The sequence below is a fragment of the Glycine soja genome, chromosome 19, assembly GCF_004193775.1.
Source record: "Glycine soja cultivar W05 chromosome 19, ASM419377v2, whole genome shotgun sequence".
NCBI classification, from domain to species: Eukaryota; Viridiplantae; Streptophyta; class Magnoliopsida; order Fabales; family Fabaceae; genus Glycine; species Glycine soja.
Genome location: NC_041020.1, coordinates 40892515 through 40908563, shown reverse-complemented (window position 1 = coordinate 40908563; position 16049 = coordinate 40892515). Strand labels below are relative to the sequence as shown.

At 34.0% G+C, this 16049-nt stretch overlaps 3 protein-coding genes across 7 annotated transcripts; 2 read left to right on the top strand and 1 right to left on the bottom strand.

Annotated features, from left to right (window-relative positions):
• The first annotated feature begins 1960 nt into the window (after positions 1-1960).
• LOC114400620 (gamma-tubulin complex component 3-like) lies at positions 1961-6504 on the top strand. Of its 4 annotated transcripts, none has more exons than XM_028363157.1 (5): positions 1961-4284; positions 4376-4845; positions 4966-5015; positions 5222-5296; positions 5969-6504. In XM_028363157.1, exons 1-2 carry the CDS (start codon positions 2057-2059, stop codon positions 4674-4676), a joined length of 2529 nt encoding a protein of 842 aa, XP_028218958.1. In that variant the 5' UTR covers positions 1961-2056; the 3' UTR covers positions 4677-4845; positions 4966-5015; positions 5222-5296; positions 5969-6504. The 4 variants fall into 4 exon arrangements, with proteins under 4 accessions (XP_028218958.1, XP_028218956.1, XP_028218955.1 ...); XM_028363155.1 differs by having other exon boundaries at positions 4927-5015; XM_028363154.1 differs by lacking the exon at positions 5969-6504 and having other exon boundaries at positions 4927-5328.
• A 2473-nt stretch (positions 6505-8977) lies between these two features.
• On the bottom strand, positions 8978-12479 carry LOC114399087 (DNA-3-methyladenine glycosylase). Of its 2 annotated transcripts, none has more exons than XM_028361192.1 (6): positions 12062-12479; positions 11919-11990; positions 11642-11765; positions 10813-10883; positions 9416-9502; positions 8978-9324 (listed from the first exon to the last, which is right to left on the bottom strand). In XM_028361192.1, exons 1-6 carry the CDS (start codon positions 12401-12403, stop codon positions 9307-9309), a joined length of 714 nt encoding a protein of 237 aa, XP_028216993.1. In that variant the 5' UTR covers positions 12404-12479; the 3' UTR covers positions 8978-9306. The 2 variants fall into 2 exon arrangements, with proteins under 2 accessions (XP_028216993.1, XP_028216992.1); XM_028361191.1 differs by having other exon boundaries at positions 9416-9473; positions 12062-12477.
• Positions 12480-14549: 2070 nt separating this feature from the next.
• LOC114400141 (activator of 90 kDa heat shock protein ATPase homolog) lies at positions 14550-16049 on the top strand. The gene is made up of 3 exons (XM_028362439.1): positions 14550-15550; positions 15660-15739; positions 15830-16049. The coding sequence occupies exons 1-3, from the start codon at positions 14642-14644 to the stop codon at positions 15921-15923; spliced, it is 1083 nt and encodes a 360-aa protein (XP_028218240.1). The 5' UTR covers positions 14550-14641; the 3' UTR covers positions 15924-16049.

Below are 16049 nucleotides of genomic sequence, written 5' to 3'. Positions count from 1 at the left end.
AATTGAATCATGTGATAGGAGAGATAAATTATGTGAATTTATATAATTTACACTTCTTTGTTTTTTACTTTTTTATATTTTAATTATTATAAATCACTCATTTTTTTAAATGTCAATTTTTTATTTACTTATGTTATTTACTCATTTTAATAATACTCTTTTATTTGGTGTTATGAAAATTAAAAAAAAAATATCTTTATTTTAAATAAATAATTTAAAATAAATTAGAACCTAACAATAAATAAATATAACTTAAAGTAAACTAAAAATGTCATAATTATTTAAGGGGGAAGTTGGTGAAGTACTTGAAATGAGAGGTCAACGATTTTATTTATTTTTAAATGATGTTTTAGGATGGATTGGCATTCAGAAAAGGGATTGAGTACACAAACTGCATATATTATAATTGTGAAAAAGTATCCCTACAAACTTAATTAAAACCTTTTTTCTTTTTAAAATTTTGTTATATTAAAAAGTTACTCATTTTTAAGAGTTTTATATGAATTTTTTTTGTGTGTGTGACTTGTACGTTTTAAAGAAAAGATAATGTTAAAAAAATGAATGAAACACACTCTAATATACTATTTTTTATGCTATCAATGTATGTATGTAAAACAAATTTTTGTCATAACATGCAATTGGCATGGAGAAGTTTTCTTAATGAGATTAATCTCAATCATAAAATCTAGGATGGTATTTAATAGAGAGAAATTTTTACTTTTCATAAATTCTAATTTGAAAACCTAATTTCTCCATGTTTGGTACGTATTTTTAATAAACGTATTTTTTGAAAGCTATAATTCTTGATAATCATTTTTAATTCACATTCCCACAAAAATATAATTGTGGAAGGGAGTGAGAATCATAATTTCTCAAGCTTAATTTTTTTTTACTATAATAAAAATAATTAAATGTAATTTTGGTTCTCCTATTTTTTAAAATTCACAAGTTTGGTCTCTTTAATTTAAAATAGAGATATTTAACCTTTCTAATTTTCAAATTCCATAATTTTAGTCTCCCAATTTAAAATAGAGATATTTAATCTTCATTTTAGTAAAATCCGTGGTTTTGGTTATTCCATCAAATTTAAAATGTTGATAGGTTATGGGATATATTTGTTTAATTAACATCATAGTCAATAATAATTTCTTAATAACTATTGATTTGAGTTTGTCAAAAAAATATTAAAATCATAGATTTTACATATTTTATAAAACAAGAGCCTAAATGTCCAAACTTAAAAATATGAGAATCAAAAGTACTGATTTTAAAAATATAGAGTCAAAATGTTTTTATTTTAAAATAGTAAAATCAAAATTAAAGATTTAAAAAAATAAAAGAACCAAAATTACATTTAATTCTAATAAAGATATCATGTTACTTTTACTAAATTATTGAATGTGATAAATAATCAAAGTCATTAGTGAATATATCATGAAATTTTTTTATTTTTAAAAAATTTAGTTAAAGATTCGGGCAAGAAAAAAAAATTCTACTACCAAATGCTCCCTTAAATCAAACTCTTTAATTAAAAGATCATGTTAATTAGTGTCTTAAAAGTATTGGTTAAAGAATTAAAAAGAAAAAAAATGTAAATCATAGAAAAATGAAAAAAAAAGCACTAAAAAAACTTTATACTTTTAACTTCTTAATTAGTGCATTTGTCTTGATTAAATTCATATATAATTACATACTAACCAAACAGTATAAAAAAAAAAGGCTTCCATAACAATCAATCAAAATTGAATCACAAGTTTTCTTTTAGATGTCAATAAGTTGAACCCAAGTTAATTCATGGTTTACTGAATCCCAGAGAAAAATGTTAATGAAAGCAGAAAATGTACCTACCAAAAGTAAAAACAAGACACAAGAAAGAAAAGAAAAATCACGTGAAGACGGCATTGAGGCATTGAATTGGACATTTGCAATTCCATAGGCCTTTTCAAAAAAAAAAAAAGATTTCCCCGCCCACACCAAATCAAAAAAGTATTCTCTCTGAGATTTGAAAATTAACAGAAATAAAAAAGGAACGAAAAAGAAAAAGGTTTCTCCTACGATGGAGGAAGAAGAAGACCAGCAGAAGCTTCCAGATCTGGTGAAGGCACTCGTCCACCACCTACTCTCCCTAAATCTCCCCCCAAATTCCCCTCCCCTCAACCCTAACTCCCCCGAATTCCGCAACTCCCTCCGCTACGCCCTCCGCATCCTCTCCAGCCGCCTCACCCCCTCCGTTGCCCCCGACGCCGCCGCCATCGCCGACTCCATCAAGCGCCGCCTCGCCTCCTACGGCCACTCCTCCCAAGCCCTCTCCTTCGCCGACCTCTTCTCCAAATTCGCCTCCAAAGCCCAAAGTGTCGACAAAAAATGGGCCCTCATCTACCTCCTCAAAATCATCTCCGAAGATCGCCACAACAACACCACCGCCACCACTCTCCTCCCCAACCTCAATTTCTCCGAACCAGCAACCTCCAACAAACCCTCCAACAACGGCGGCGTCCTATTAGTCTCCAAGGACCCCGAGAATCGCCGCGACATCGCGTTTCTCGAGTTCGTCAAATTAGTCCGGGAAGAAAACGAGGTGTCGGAAGAGGTTCTCGTCCAAGACGTGCTCTATGCTTGCCAAGGAGTGGATGGTAAGTTTGTGAAACTTGACAGCGAGAGTAAGCGTTATGTGATACCCGTTTCAATTAGGGTTCCCAGAGCCCCTAGGAGTATGGTTTACAACCTCTGTGAGTTGGGGGTTTTGTTTAGGAAGGTTAGCGGTTACATTTCGCGGAGTATGGATCGGTTCCCCAATGAAGATGTGGGAACTGTGGGCCAAGCTTTTTGCTCCGCTTTGCAGGATGAGCTTAGTGAGTATTATAAGTTGCTGGCGGTTCTTGAGGCGCAGGCTTCAAACCCTATTCCTTTGGTTTCGGAATCTGCGAGCTCCAGGAACTATCTATCGCTGAGGAGGCTGGCGGTTTGGCTGGCTGAGCCCTTGGTGAAGATGAGGCTGATGGCTGATTTGGTTGAGAAGTGTAGGGTTTTGCGCGGTGGGGCAATGGTGGGGGCGATTCATTTGCATGCGCAGCATGGTGATCCGTTGGTCCATGAATTCATGAGGCGGTTGCTGCAGAGGGTGTGTTCTTCGCTGTTTGAGATGGTGAGGAGGTGGGTTTTGGAAGGGGAGTTGGAGGATATCTTTGCTGAGTTTTTCATTGTTGGGCGGCCTGTGAAGGTTGAGTCCCTCTGGAGAGAAGGGTATAGGCTTCATGATGCCATGCTTCCTTTGTTCATTTCGCCTTCTCTTGCGCAGAGGATATTGAGGACCGGCAAGTCGATTAATTTTCTTCGCGTTTGTTGTGAAGATCGTGGTTGGGCTGATGCTGCGACTGAGGTTGTTGCTGATCACGGAACAATGGCGAGAAGAGGTGGTTTTGGATATGGGGAAACGGATACCCTTGAGTTTTTGGTGGATGAAGCTTCAAAGAGGATTGATAAGCATTTGTTGGATGTGATTTTCAAGAGGTACAAGTTCAAAGAACATTGTCTTGCAATTAAGCAGTATTTGTTGCTTGGGCAAGGTGATTTTGTGCAGTATCTGATGGATATTGTTGGGCCTGAGCTTTCTGAGCCGGCTAACACTATAAGCTCTTTTAAACTTTCAGGACTGCTGGAAACTGCAATTCGGGCTTCTAATGCTCAGTATGATGATCCTGACATTTTGGATAGGCTCAGGGTTAAAATGATGCCACATGAAAGTGGTGATAGGGGCTGGGATGTATTTTCATTAGAATATGATGCTAGAGTTCCACTGGATACGGTGTTCACGGAATCTGTGATGACAAGGTATTTAAGAATTTTTAATTTTCTGTGGAAGCTTAGACGAGTGGAACATGCGCTTACTGGAGCCTGGAAGACCATGAAACCAAACTGCATTACCTCTAATTCCTTCACCAGATTGCAACATGCAGTAAAGATGCAGTTAGTTTCGACATTGAGGCGCTGTCAGGTTCTTTGGGTTGAAATCAATCACTTCATTTCAAACTTGCAATATTATATAATGTTTGAAGTGTTGGAGGTATCATGGTCAAATTTTTTGGCTGAGATGGAACTAGCCAAGGACCTTGATGATCTACTTGCTGCTCATGAAAAATATCTGCATTCTATTGTAGAGAAATCTCTCCTTGGAGAGCTTTCCCAGTCTCTTTACAAGTCACTATTTGTAATTTTTGATCTTATATTACGTTTTCGGAGCTGTGCAGATCGGTTGTATGAAGGTATTCATGAGTTGCAAGCTAGGTATTGATCTTACTTTTTCGTTTGTATACCTATCCACCCCTAGAAAACATAAATGTATGCCACATCTGACATGATCATGTGTTTGTTTCAGAATCACAGAATCTTCCATATCCTCTCGAGACCAGAATAAATCACGATCTCAAAAGCAACTAAGTGAAAAATCTGCAGAACAAGGATCCTGGATTGCTGATGGGAGGAAAGCCCTGACTCAACGAGCTGGTGAATTTCTACGAAATATGGAGCAAGATCTGGATGCAATTGCTAAGGAGTATTCGTCATTGCAAGAGGGATTCATTTCTCAGTTGCCTGTACAGCAGCATGTTGATCTAAAGTTTCTCTTTTTCCGTCTTGACTTCAACGAATTTTATAGGCGGTTGTGTCCTAGCATGTAGGAAATTTGTGAATAAGGCAGAGAGTCAGGCTGAAGCATTGTTTCTTCAAAAAGACAAGGCATTAAAAGCTTTGCAACCAGCTAACTTCCATTGTGTGTTGAGTGGAACAACTGTATTGTTAGTAACTTCCTTTGGATCAACCATTCCATGGGTCATTAATCGACCATAGGTAAGTTGGATACCTTGACTTCCTCAATTTCTTTTTTCCTTGTGCTTTCTATGGAGAATGTGACCACCTCCTTCTCTACAGGTAGTCACATTTTGTGATTTGCAAGATTGTTTGTTGCAGATATGAAGCTATTAATATTCAATTGGATGCATGATGTGAGTAGTACAGATGTAAGTATCTGAATATCTAATGATTTAGTTATTGTTTTTGGCAACTTTTGCAAGCTGTGCTTTCAGAGATTGTTCATATGTATCCTAGGTTTTGGTTGAATGAAAATGGGTGTCATCTGAAAATCTAGTTCCTCTTGTGTATTTTTTCTGGTTTACTATCTCTTCTCACTCTGCAGAGTGCTTGATTTTTTTTTGCCTTGTGGCAGTTAATATAAAGCCACAGGTGCATCAAGTAGCAAGATGCTTGCCATGCAATTCAATATACTTTATACATGTCTAAGGTAATATGAAGAAGCTTCTTTTTGATTTTCAACCTTATTTTGTTATTTTAATGGCACTTACCGATAAATGATAGAGCTTATTAGTCGAGTAATTGCTTTGACTCATGCTGAAGTATTAACAGTAGTCATATTTCAAATTGGAAAACTGGGTGATGGAAACTTTGTTACATTGCTTTTAAAAGGAGTTCTTTATTCTAGAGGTTTATAACATATCCGTATATATTAGAATTTTTGAATGTATAGTAGGAAATTGCTGGTTTGGCTGAAATGTTGGAGGGGTTCAGGCAACTTTAGGATTTTGGAAATGTTGTGAGAAGGTACAATGTACAGGGTAATGAATTATTTCAGAGTTTCAGGAATAGACGGCACTTGATGCAAAATGATATTATTCTTAGGCCACAGTTTTCCAATTTTCGTATCATCAATCTGCTGGCTGTTAACCCAACAATATATTTTGTCAACCAGTAATATTCTTTATATCATAGTTATTGGTAACAGAATTTCACAAGACTTCTCCAATTTAACCAAAACATAACATTGTTAACAAATTTCATGAGACTTCTCCAATTTTATCAACTAGTCAATTGCTTTAACTGGAGTTTTGGCTGAAAATTTGATAAAAGTAAATTGTTTTGTTCAAGTCTGAGTTAGCTCAATCTGTTGCATCTGCAGGAGGTGGTGATACAGGTTGAATTCTTAACTAAGGTTCAATCAAGCTTATATAATTCGTGATTCAGATGTTGTAATTTCTGATTCCTTACCTGATATAGATAGATGGGGATGAGGGCAATCCCTTTATCCCCCTCTATTAGTATTGTAGTAAATTAGTTGTCTGAACTTCGGTGAGAACTAGAACCAACTTGGCTAGTAATAATCTTGCTGTGTTGCATATGCACCACCAAAACACCTATAATCACTGTATAAGATTGACAGCTGGCTCTTTGTCGATTCAATAAATAATACAAAGAGAGCATATGATAAGCTGATAAGTTGTAAAGATGGATATTGGGGAAGACCTTAAAAGAATAAAGGAGTGTAAATTGCATATATTCAAGCATCAAATCAAGGATATGTATAAGCCTGAGGAAGTCACAAACAGTATGAGAACTTAAGGTGGGGTTATAGCAAAATTTTCTAATGACTGTAGGACTGTATCAATGTGTTTTGGATGTGTTTACTATGCATATCTAAGAATCAATGTTATGATGCATGCTCTTTGTGGATGATATAATTTTTAGTTGGAGAGGTGGTGATGAGTTTTAGAGGCACATGTCTTTTTATTCAAGTGGTGGAAGTAAGGCAGAGTATGTAGAATGTAAGTCAAAGCAATAGGCACATCTACCCAGTGTTATCAATGGCAGAAGGCCAAATTTCTACCATATAAACATGCCATTGCAACCTGTGGCACCACAAATTGCCTATGGCAGTTGGCAAAAAGTCCGCCATGCCATTTTGCCCCGCAGCCTTGGTGCTGCCATTTAACAAAAATGCATCAATCCTAGCTTAGAGATGAAAATTAGAGACCGTATTTTTTTCACAAGTCAGAAAGTTTTAAGTATCTTGGATTTGTCATGCAAAATGACAGAACAAATAGAAGGGGGTGAAAAACTATATATTCAGTTGGGACGAATGAAATGGAGAAGTGCCCACCGCGCACTGTTTGATCCATGTAGACAAGCAACCTCATAATTAAAAGATTTTGTTGTTCTTGTCGAGATAATGCAGATATGATTGACAGAAACCTATTGGCAAAAATGTCGTTGTTGTACCTTTTCAGTTTTCTTGTCTTCCGTATTTTACTTGGGTAAAGCATAATCTTTTACATCACAGTCGATTGCTAAATAATATCATTCTTAATTGTTTAAGCGAAAGGAATAACTATTGACTGCCACCAGTAGATAGAGAATTGAGAAACCCCATGAAATGCTGAAAATATCATATCTTGGATGGAATATTTATAGTACGGAAAAGATAGATTTTGCATTTGGAATTTGAGGATGTTTTGGGATGTTTATCTCACTCAGATCCTAATGAGCCTTTGAAGAGTGCAAAAAAGAAAAAAAGAAAAGAAGAAAAACCGCAAGTGGCGTTCAATAAAAATAACACTACAGGGATTCACATGTTATTAATGGCTCTGCATGTCGGTTGTCTCTTTGTTTCTTTTATAGTACTTTTTTGTTGTTTTTTTTTGTTGATGATGATATTGTCGGAAAAGAATATGAATACAAAAACTGCAAATCTGAAAATATTATATCTTGGCTGAAGTGTTGAAGCTTCGTTTTATATTTTTACCTGCTATTACTAATAGTCGTATGTTCCTTCGTCGCGACAACTGTTTTTGATTTTAGTAAGTTTATTTAAACTTAAAAAAAGTAATTGTGAAAAAATGCCTATTAAAAAAATGTTTTTTAATAAGCAGATAAACATCGCTTCTTAAAAAATGCAATATTTTGCACTTTTTTTTTTAACAAATGTTATGTGGTATGATGAGAGATTGTATTTTTATTTTTAAAATTCATCAAAGTAAAATAAATGGTATATATAATGTTTCGTCGTGTCATTGTAATGCATGTACTAAATGGAAAGCAAAGAATAATCTTAGAAGAAAAAAAAAACTAAGATGCTAGAAGTGATACAGACAAGCAAAGAGGGCTAAGAAGCTAAGTAAATATTTTTCTTAAAGAAAAAAAGCTACAAGTGATAGAATTGGTTCTGTTTAAAATGCAACGAACAATTATTTTAGCGTTGCCTTTTCTTAGGATATATTTGGGAGTTAGGTTCTGAAGAAGATAGGAAATGCTATTTTTTAATAAGTATTTTTTTAATTTGATTATTTATGAAAAAGAGAAAAATAAAATAAAATTTAAAGTTGATTTTTTTATAATATTATATAGTTCTTTTAAAGCTTTAATTTAAAAATAAAATATTAATAATCTCCTTTATTTTTTTAAACTTAACTTCTAAACATATTTTTATAGTTCCACCATAGACTTGCTTGCCTTATCTACAATTTCTAAAACTTACTTATAAGAATTTGTAAAACCAATAACAGACATGACATCTCTATTATGTATTTTCAAAGGTATTCTTTTTCATTTGATTTTTTAACTTTAACAAATTATTGGACTGAATGAAACTAAACTTGATTTCTTTAAATAAAGTCTTAAGATCAAATCTTATGAATAAAAAAAAAAATTCAATCAAAATCTAACCAAATTTTCTAACAAAATTAGTCATTGATTCAATCAATGAATAACCACATACTTGTCCCTACCCCATGTCTAGGTGTAGTTTACTCTTAAATTTACGGACACTTTAATTAACTTACTTTAAGTTACATGCTAAAACTAAAAATAAATAAATAAAAATGTTCTCTAATCTTCATCTCTTTAAAGATAGAATTTCTCCAATATCTTATATTTTATGATTAATTTATACTTCAACTCATGCACTTTACTAACATGTCAATTTGATTATTTTGGAGTTGTTTTACTGTGCATATTTAAACAATTGTATTAGGTTTTGATGTAGCAATTATTCATCAAATATAACTAATTTATTTATTAAAAATGTAAATTTTGAAAATTATAAAACTCTTATATAATATAACTAAAATCAATTTATGTTAGTTTTATAATTTTTACCATACCTTAAAGTTGATTTTTCTTATGGTACTGGTCATTACTAAGAAAATAGCAGCATTGATGCAGTAATAAAACAGCTGTACACGCATATGCTCGTAAATTAAAAAGGTGATACAGATACGGGACACATTTCTAATCTTTTCTCTAAGGCGAATATAAATTGGATCTGTTAATCATCACCAAACCATTTTTCTCCCTTAAGTTTCCTACAAGTACACTACTAGGCCGGCCTGAGAGTGTTTTTTGGAGCACTGATCCAAGGGGTACCTGCAATGGCAAATCTCCACAATGCGTTGATATGCTCTGGCGAAGCGTATTGGATACCAACACGTGGACCTACCAATATGTTTTCTGGCTCTGGACCATCTAAGAGTTCCAAACCACCTGCATCACACACACTAATCACTTTTGAAAAACCATGGATATCCATTTGTCAATTTTACATTTGGTTGGGATGCTTGAATTATAAGCTTACCAGGTGTATAGAGTGGATGGTTGGACCATTCTGTCGAAAGACCCAGCGCCTGACCAACCTAAGATTTGGGAGATCACTCAAGTTAATCTATTTCAAAAAATAAGGTGATATTTTAGATATGCAGGGACATTTGGTAACAAAATTATCATCCCCACCAATATTCTAAGTCCTTAAGTAAAAGCAAGAACCTCACAAATGATCATACTATCCTTCTATCCTCCCTAACTTTCCCTAGCAAGAACCTCACTTGCCACTACGATCATACTAGTACATAATAATTCTATTATGTACCTGCAAGATTATCAAGACTCAAGAGTCTACATAGACTCATGAGAGCTCCATAAAATCGACATGTAGACTCGTGAGAGTCTACTTCATATAAAAATAATAACAAAATACCTATAAATAATATACCAATTAAACATTTCAACAACATAATAAAACAAAATAATAAATCATAAATTTCACAATACTTCAATAGGCAAATTCTAGTAATGCATCACTACTAGATAATAACTTGTAGATGTGATATTAGTGGTAGAACACTCCTATTAATGGTTTGATGTTGTTGGAGAACAACGAATTGATGTTGTTAGAGGTGATGATTTTTTTATTCAGGAATAACACACCAAATGAAGGTGCGCTAAACCCTAAACGCACAAAAAACAACCCAAAACGACTTGCATTTTGATCTAATTTTTTTAATTTGTTGACTCGGTTGTAAACTCGAGAATCTACCGAGTTTTCATAAACTCTACCAAGTCTACCTAGAATCTACTAAAAAGAGAGTTTGCACATGAATAAACTTGCAGAAGGTAAGTAGACTTATAAATTCGTAAGAGTTAGCGAGTTAAGTCGATAATTTGATAACCATGTGTATTAAAATGTGGTGCAAATAGAAATTACATTTCACAAATGATGCAACCCTTTTATATAAACTTAAGCACAATCTTTGAAAATTGTGAATGAACCTATTTCAGACATAGCCAAACTATTAAATTTAATAAAGTGGACAACAAATTATTTCACAGATTGGAAGCATGTAAAATCATAAACCATGGGAACATGCAACGAACAATTTACAAATCCAAGATACAGTGGTATTGGTCTATCTACTGATCATTATTAAGGTGCAATTTAAATCAATTCTTTTTAATCTAAATATTTTTTTTTTTTGCAGCAAAGAAGGTAAGTTTGCAATTGGTTGCAGCTAGTTTGTATTTTATGAACAAACCAACTGCCCATGGCCATATTGACTAATTGATGGTAAAGCATTAGAATGTAGATATCTTTGACCAATCGACCTGACAAGTGAAATGGCAGCGCAAAACTTTAACCGATTATTTTCCTCAAAATCTTCTCAAACATATGGAAAGGAGGGAGGGAAAGGAACTAACCTTCCCAGGACCAGTAAGAAGTATAGGTTTCTCAGTTTTTAGACCTCGGCGCTGTTGAATGACATCCAATCCTGTGATATTGTTGAACATTATAAATAAATTATAAATATTTTTATGCAAGGTTTCTTTACAATGAATACTAGTAAAGAGACTGTAGTTTTTCTGCAAGAGTTCATTTGCTACTGCTCTGAGAAGGAAAAATGAATGACGTGATTGTAATAACAATGCTGGACTTGTACCGAAAGCCTCGTCTTTCCTATTATTCAGCCTACTGGCTTGCTGCTTCGGATTAGCAACAAGAGTAATGGTTACACATACATTTTATTCACACACTTCTATGGATAGCCACTATATGACACTCAAATAGTCTTCAGTCTTTTGGTACACACTACTCAGCCAAAATAAGCTGAAACATACAAGATTGTGATGATTTAATGCATGTTTGGATTGAAGTTTGCAAACTAAGTTTGACAACCCGAGTCTTACTTATGTGAAACTGAGTTTCCAGGCAAAATTTGCAAAGATACTTTTGGGAATAACCAAACATGACAAAAAAAACGAGTTTACTAGCAAACCTAACAGCCTAATCATATCTCGAAAATTTTGTTTTCTTTTCTTTTTTAAGAGAATATGAATAACGTGTTCACTTTAAGAAGTCACTAGAAGGACCTATAATATCTAATAATCATTTATCCCTTTATTCATCCATAAACTGAATCACTAACACACAAAAAAATCTAAATGGCCATGGAGGTACGTAGAAACAAACAACAAAGTGGTTTATTTCATAGTAAGTATGAATGTGCTATCTATAAATATCGAGCAATACCACTAACGGGAGAACAAGAGCGTATCAAAACAGCAGCTCCAGCTCCTTCCTTGTCAGCAACAACATTCAGCATCATGTGGAGACCATAGCAAAGGTAAACATACGCATGCCCACCTGGCCCAAACTTTAAAATAGATACAAACACATGGCAATGTTACTTCATTCAAGACAACCTTAATTAGCATTTAAAGATGCAGGGTGAACAAAATCATGGGAATAAAGGTACCATCTTTTTAATATGTAATAATAGAAAAAAAATAAAAAGTTAGCATCTTACAACAGGGGCAGTTCTTGAAGTAACGCCAAAGCGACCGTGACAAGCGGAGTCGTTTGGTCTATACGCTTCAACCTGTCTGGCGTTAAATCATTAATGCAAAGAAAAACGACAAAATCGAAAGCGTCGTAATGGGAAAAGAATACCTCGGTGATCCGAAGAACGACGTCGTCTCGGCGAAGAAACTTTCCGAGCAAGCGAGGGGCGAGGTCCAGCGCGTCGATTTGGAAGAAATCGAGGGTCAAGGTTTTCATTTTGCCGGGAGATATGTCCGGTTGCGGTGAGGGATTGGGTTTGGTTCTGAGGGAACGACGAACTGGTTCGGTTGTCTGAACCGGTAATCTGGGTTTGGCGACCCGCTTGAAGCGCTGGTTGCACTTCATTGCGGTGCCGCGGAAACGGAAGGAGGCAAATACGTCAGAGTCGGAGGATTCAGGAGTTGGGTCGCGCTCCAATGCCGTTTTGGTGGGGAAGGAGACATGCCGCATGGTTTCACTTTTGAATCCCTTCCTTCTTTGCCAAAAAACTTGACCAACCACCAAATACTTCCTTCATTAACTGGTTAAACTCTTCTCCCTAATTTTTAAATTTGTACTTTAAAATTTTTAATTATGTAAAAGATTACTTTTTGTATTATATTTCTTTTCTTAAATATCAATTTGATGCTCAAATTAAATATAGGTTTTTAGAACTCAGAAGGATGCTTCTTGAAATTTGGGGTGTTAAGGTGTTTATCATATTAGATTGAAATCATATATCCCACAATCCAAATTACATCAATTAAGAGTCATATTCAAGTAAGATTTTAAATGATTTTAAAATATAATTTCTTTTATAAAAAAATATATTGTGATATTCAATCAATATTACCATAATATTAAAAAAAATTAATAATTTATGAACAATTAAAATAAATATTGTGATATTTAATCAATATTATTAGAATTTTTCTTAAAGAGTGTAATAAAATTTATTGATATTCAATTAAATTTTGTTTACAACTTTAAAAAAATTATTAAAAATTATATAAATTTCAATGCATCATTTTTAAGACAAATTTTAATAAATTTTATTGAACTTTTTAGTAGAAAATGTAAATATCACATTCATCAAACAATTTAACACAAATTCTTTAACTTTTCTATATTTTCTTTCTTTTTCTACAGACATTTATTTTTCTCATCACACATAATTAGTTCTTTCTTTGTTGAAAATAATATAAACATTTATAAATTTATTTTCTCAGACAATATTGCCATGATGAATTTTTTAGACTTTTCTTCATCTTTGGTATTACTAGAGGAGATGTAAGTGCATGAAGAGCTCATGTAGTTTTAGATATGTTGAAAAATACTATATAAGAAAACATGAAGTTTGAATCAATTAGTTATTAAAAGATTGAAAAATAATAATTATATCACTTTTACTTTTCTCTATCTAAATGTTAACATTTATTTGTTATCTTTTCCATCAAATCTTATAAGTTTGAATGTCTTGATAAATTATTAAAAATCTTGTAAATTCATTTCAAATTTTATGAATTCATATTCATATAATATAAATTCATTAAAATTCAAATCCTAATTATAAAAGTATTTTTTTAAAAATTTAAAATCATTACATTTTGATAAAAATAAAATCTTTTAAAATTTACATAATTTATTATACCAAAATCATCTTTTAAAATCTTAATCCAATAAATCTCCTTACTGTTTTCAATCACAGATCCAGGTTCAATTTGAAGGCTTTTACGTTTTATATGAATTCGACCGAAAAATTAAGTAGTACGTTTGTTCAAAACTTAAGTCCAAACACATGATAAATTAGTTTGGATTGATCCGGTCAATTGGTTCTTTTCACTACAAATAACTAAACTAATAATAAAAGGTTTTGTTCTTGAATTTATCTTCTTTTTTACCAATCTGAACCAACTGATGACCTAATCAACTTTAGATTAATACATTTTAGAATTTGGTACCTAGACTTTTCTTCTATTCTTATCTTTTTTTTTTCCTTCTTCATTCAATTTGATATTTCGATAATTCTACTTGTTGTTACCAAGTTCCTTAATTTAGTTGTATTTTACATGTGAATCAATGATTTTATCTATCAAAAAAATTTATATTTAATTTTTTTTTACCAACAATAATCACAATTTTAAATACTCCTGATTTCTAACTAAGAGAAAAAATAAACAAATTATCAAATGAATCGAACATTGAAACTAAAAAAATCAATGATTTTATCTAACAAGAAAATTTATGTTTTTTTTAGACCAACAATAATCACACATCTTTAGATATCCGTGATCTCTAACTAAAAGAAAAAAAAATATATTAAATGAATCATGGAAATTGACAGTAAAAAAAGTCTTATCCTTAAATAACATTTATCACATCCTCAAAAGACATAAATAACAATGCTATCTTTTGAGTATATTTGATTAAAATCTAATATTCACAAGAATATTTTTTTTAAAAAATTAAATAATAATTATAAGGAAAAAAGTTATAATTAAGTTTTTACATTCTGATGAAAATATCAATTAAAATAAGATACTATACTATTTTATATGAAATAAATAATATATTTTAAGATGGTGTCTAAACCTTGACTCAAGAATCCAAGACAGGCTTTTGGGGCTTTCTTTCATTCTAGACCATTCCACACATATAATAATCATCAGAACCCTTAAACTCGGAAAAAAGAGGGCATTGGCATTGCAAATGGCTCGTTACGGCGAGGGCGACAAGCGGTGGATCGTGGAGGACCGCCCCGACGGCACCAACGTCCACAACTGGCACTGGTCCGAGACCAACTGCCTCGACTGGTCCAAAACCTTCTTCAGCAACCTCCTCTCCAACCTCCCTATCCTCCACGGCGAGGCTAACCTCTTCCTCAAAACGACGTCGCTCCGCTCCCTCGACGGCGAGGCCTACGTCAACGTCCGCAAGGGGAAAATCATCCCCGGCTACGAGATCAGCCTCACACTCAATTGGCAGGGCGAAGCCAAAGATTCCCAGGGAACCTCGCTTCTTAAAGTCGACGGCACCGTCGAGATTCCCTACATCTCCGACGAGAACGCCGACGAAGATCCCGAGGTTAGGGTTACCGTTAACGATGAGGGACCGGTTGGGATGAGGATTAAGGACGCCATGCTTTCCAAGGGGAAGCCCTTAATCTTGGAGAAGGTTAGGGTTTGGGTCCAGAGCATGGCCAAAGGTGGTCCTGTTAAGGAAGAATTGGAACCCAAGAAGGTTGCGCCGTCGTTGTCGCCGTCTCCGCCGACAACGACAACAACAACAACAACGACAACAACAACAACAACGACAACGACTGCTACGAAGAAGGAGGAGAAGAAAGAGAAGGAGAAGGAGAAGGAGAAGAAGGGGAGGAAGAGTATTGGCATGACGGAGAGGTTCAATTGCAGGGCCAAGGATTTGTATGAAATTTTGATGGATGAGAATAGGTGGAAGGGTTTTACACAGAGCAATGCGAGAATTAGTAAGGAGGTTGGCGGTGAGTTTAGCATTTTTGATGGGTCGGTGACCGGAACTAATTTGGAGTTGCAGGAGGCTAAGTTAATTGTTCAGAGATGGAGGTTTGGGAGCTGGAATGATGGAGTTCAATCCACAGTAAGTGTTCTTTTGGCTTTTGTATTAATTGTTAGAAAAATTGATGATTTTAAGTTTTTAACATGAATGACAGTGTGATAATGTGATAATCTGGGTTGTGTATTTGCAGGTGAGGCTTGTGTTTGAGGAGCCTGAAGCCGGTGTTACGGTTGTTAAGCTGACACATACTGATGTGCCTGAAGAGGATAGGTGAGTGGTTGATTGGTATTGGTTTTGTGGAAGTTTTGTTTTTGTTTTTGTTTGGTTTGTTAAGGTGGGTTTGATTTGTTCTTGATACAGGTATGGGAATGCTACCGTGGTGGAGAACACGGAAAGGGGATGGCGGGATCTTATTTTCCAGAGGATACGTGCGGTTTTTGGTTTTGGAATTTGATATTTTTCTTGTTGTATTTCCTGCGTTGTAGAATTCGCGGATTTTGACATTTATTAGTAAGGAACGATTAATGGATTGTTGACATTATTGGATATTGTGTTTGATCTTCTTTTTAATACTTTATGC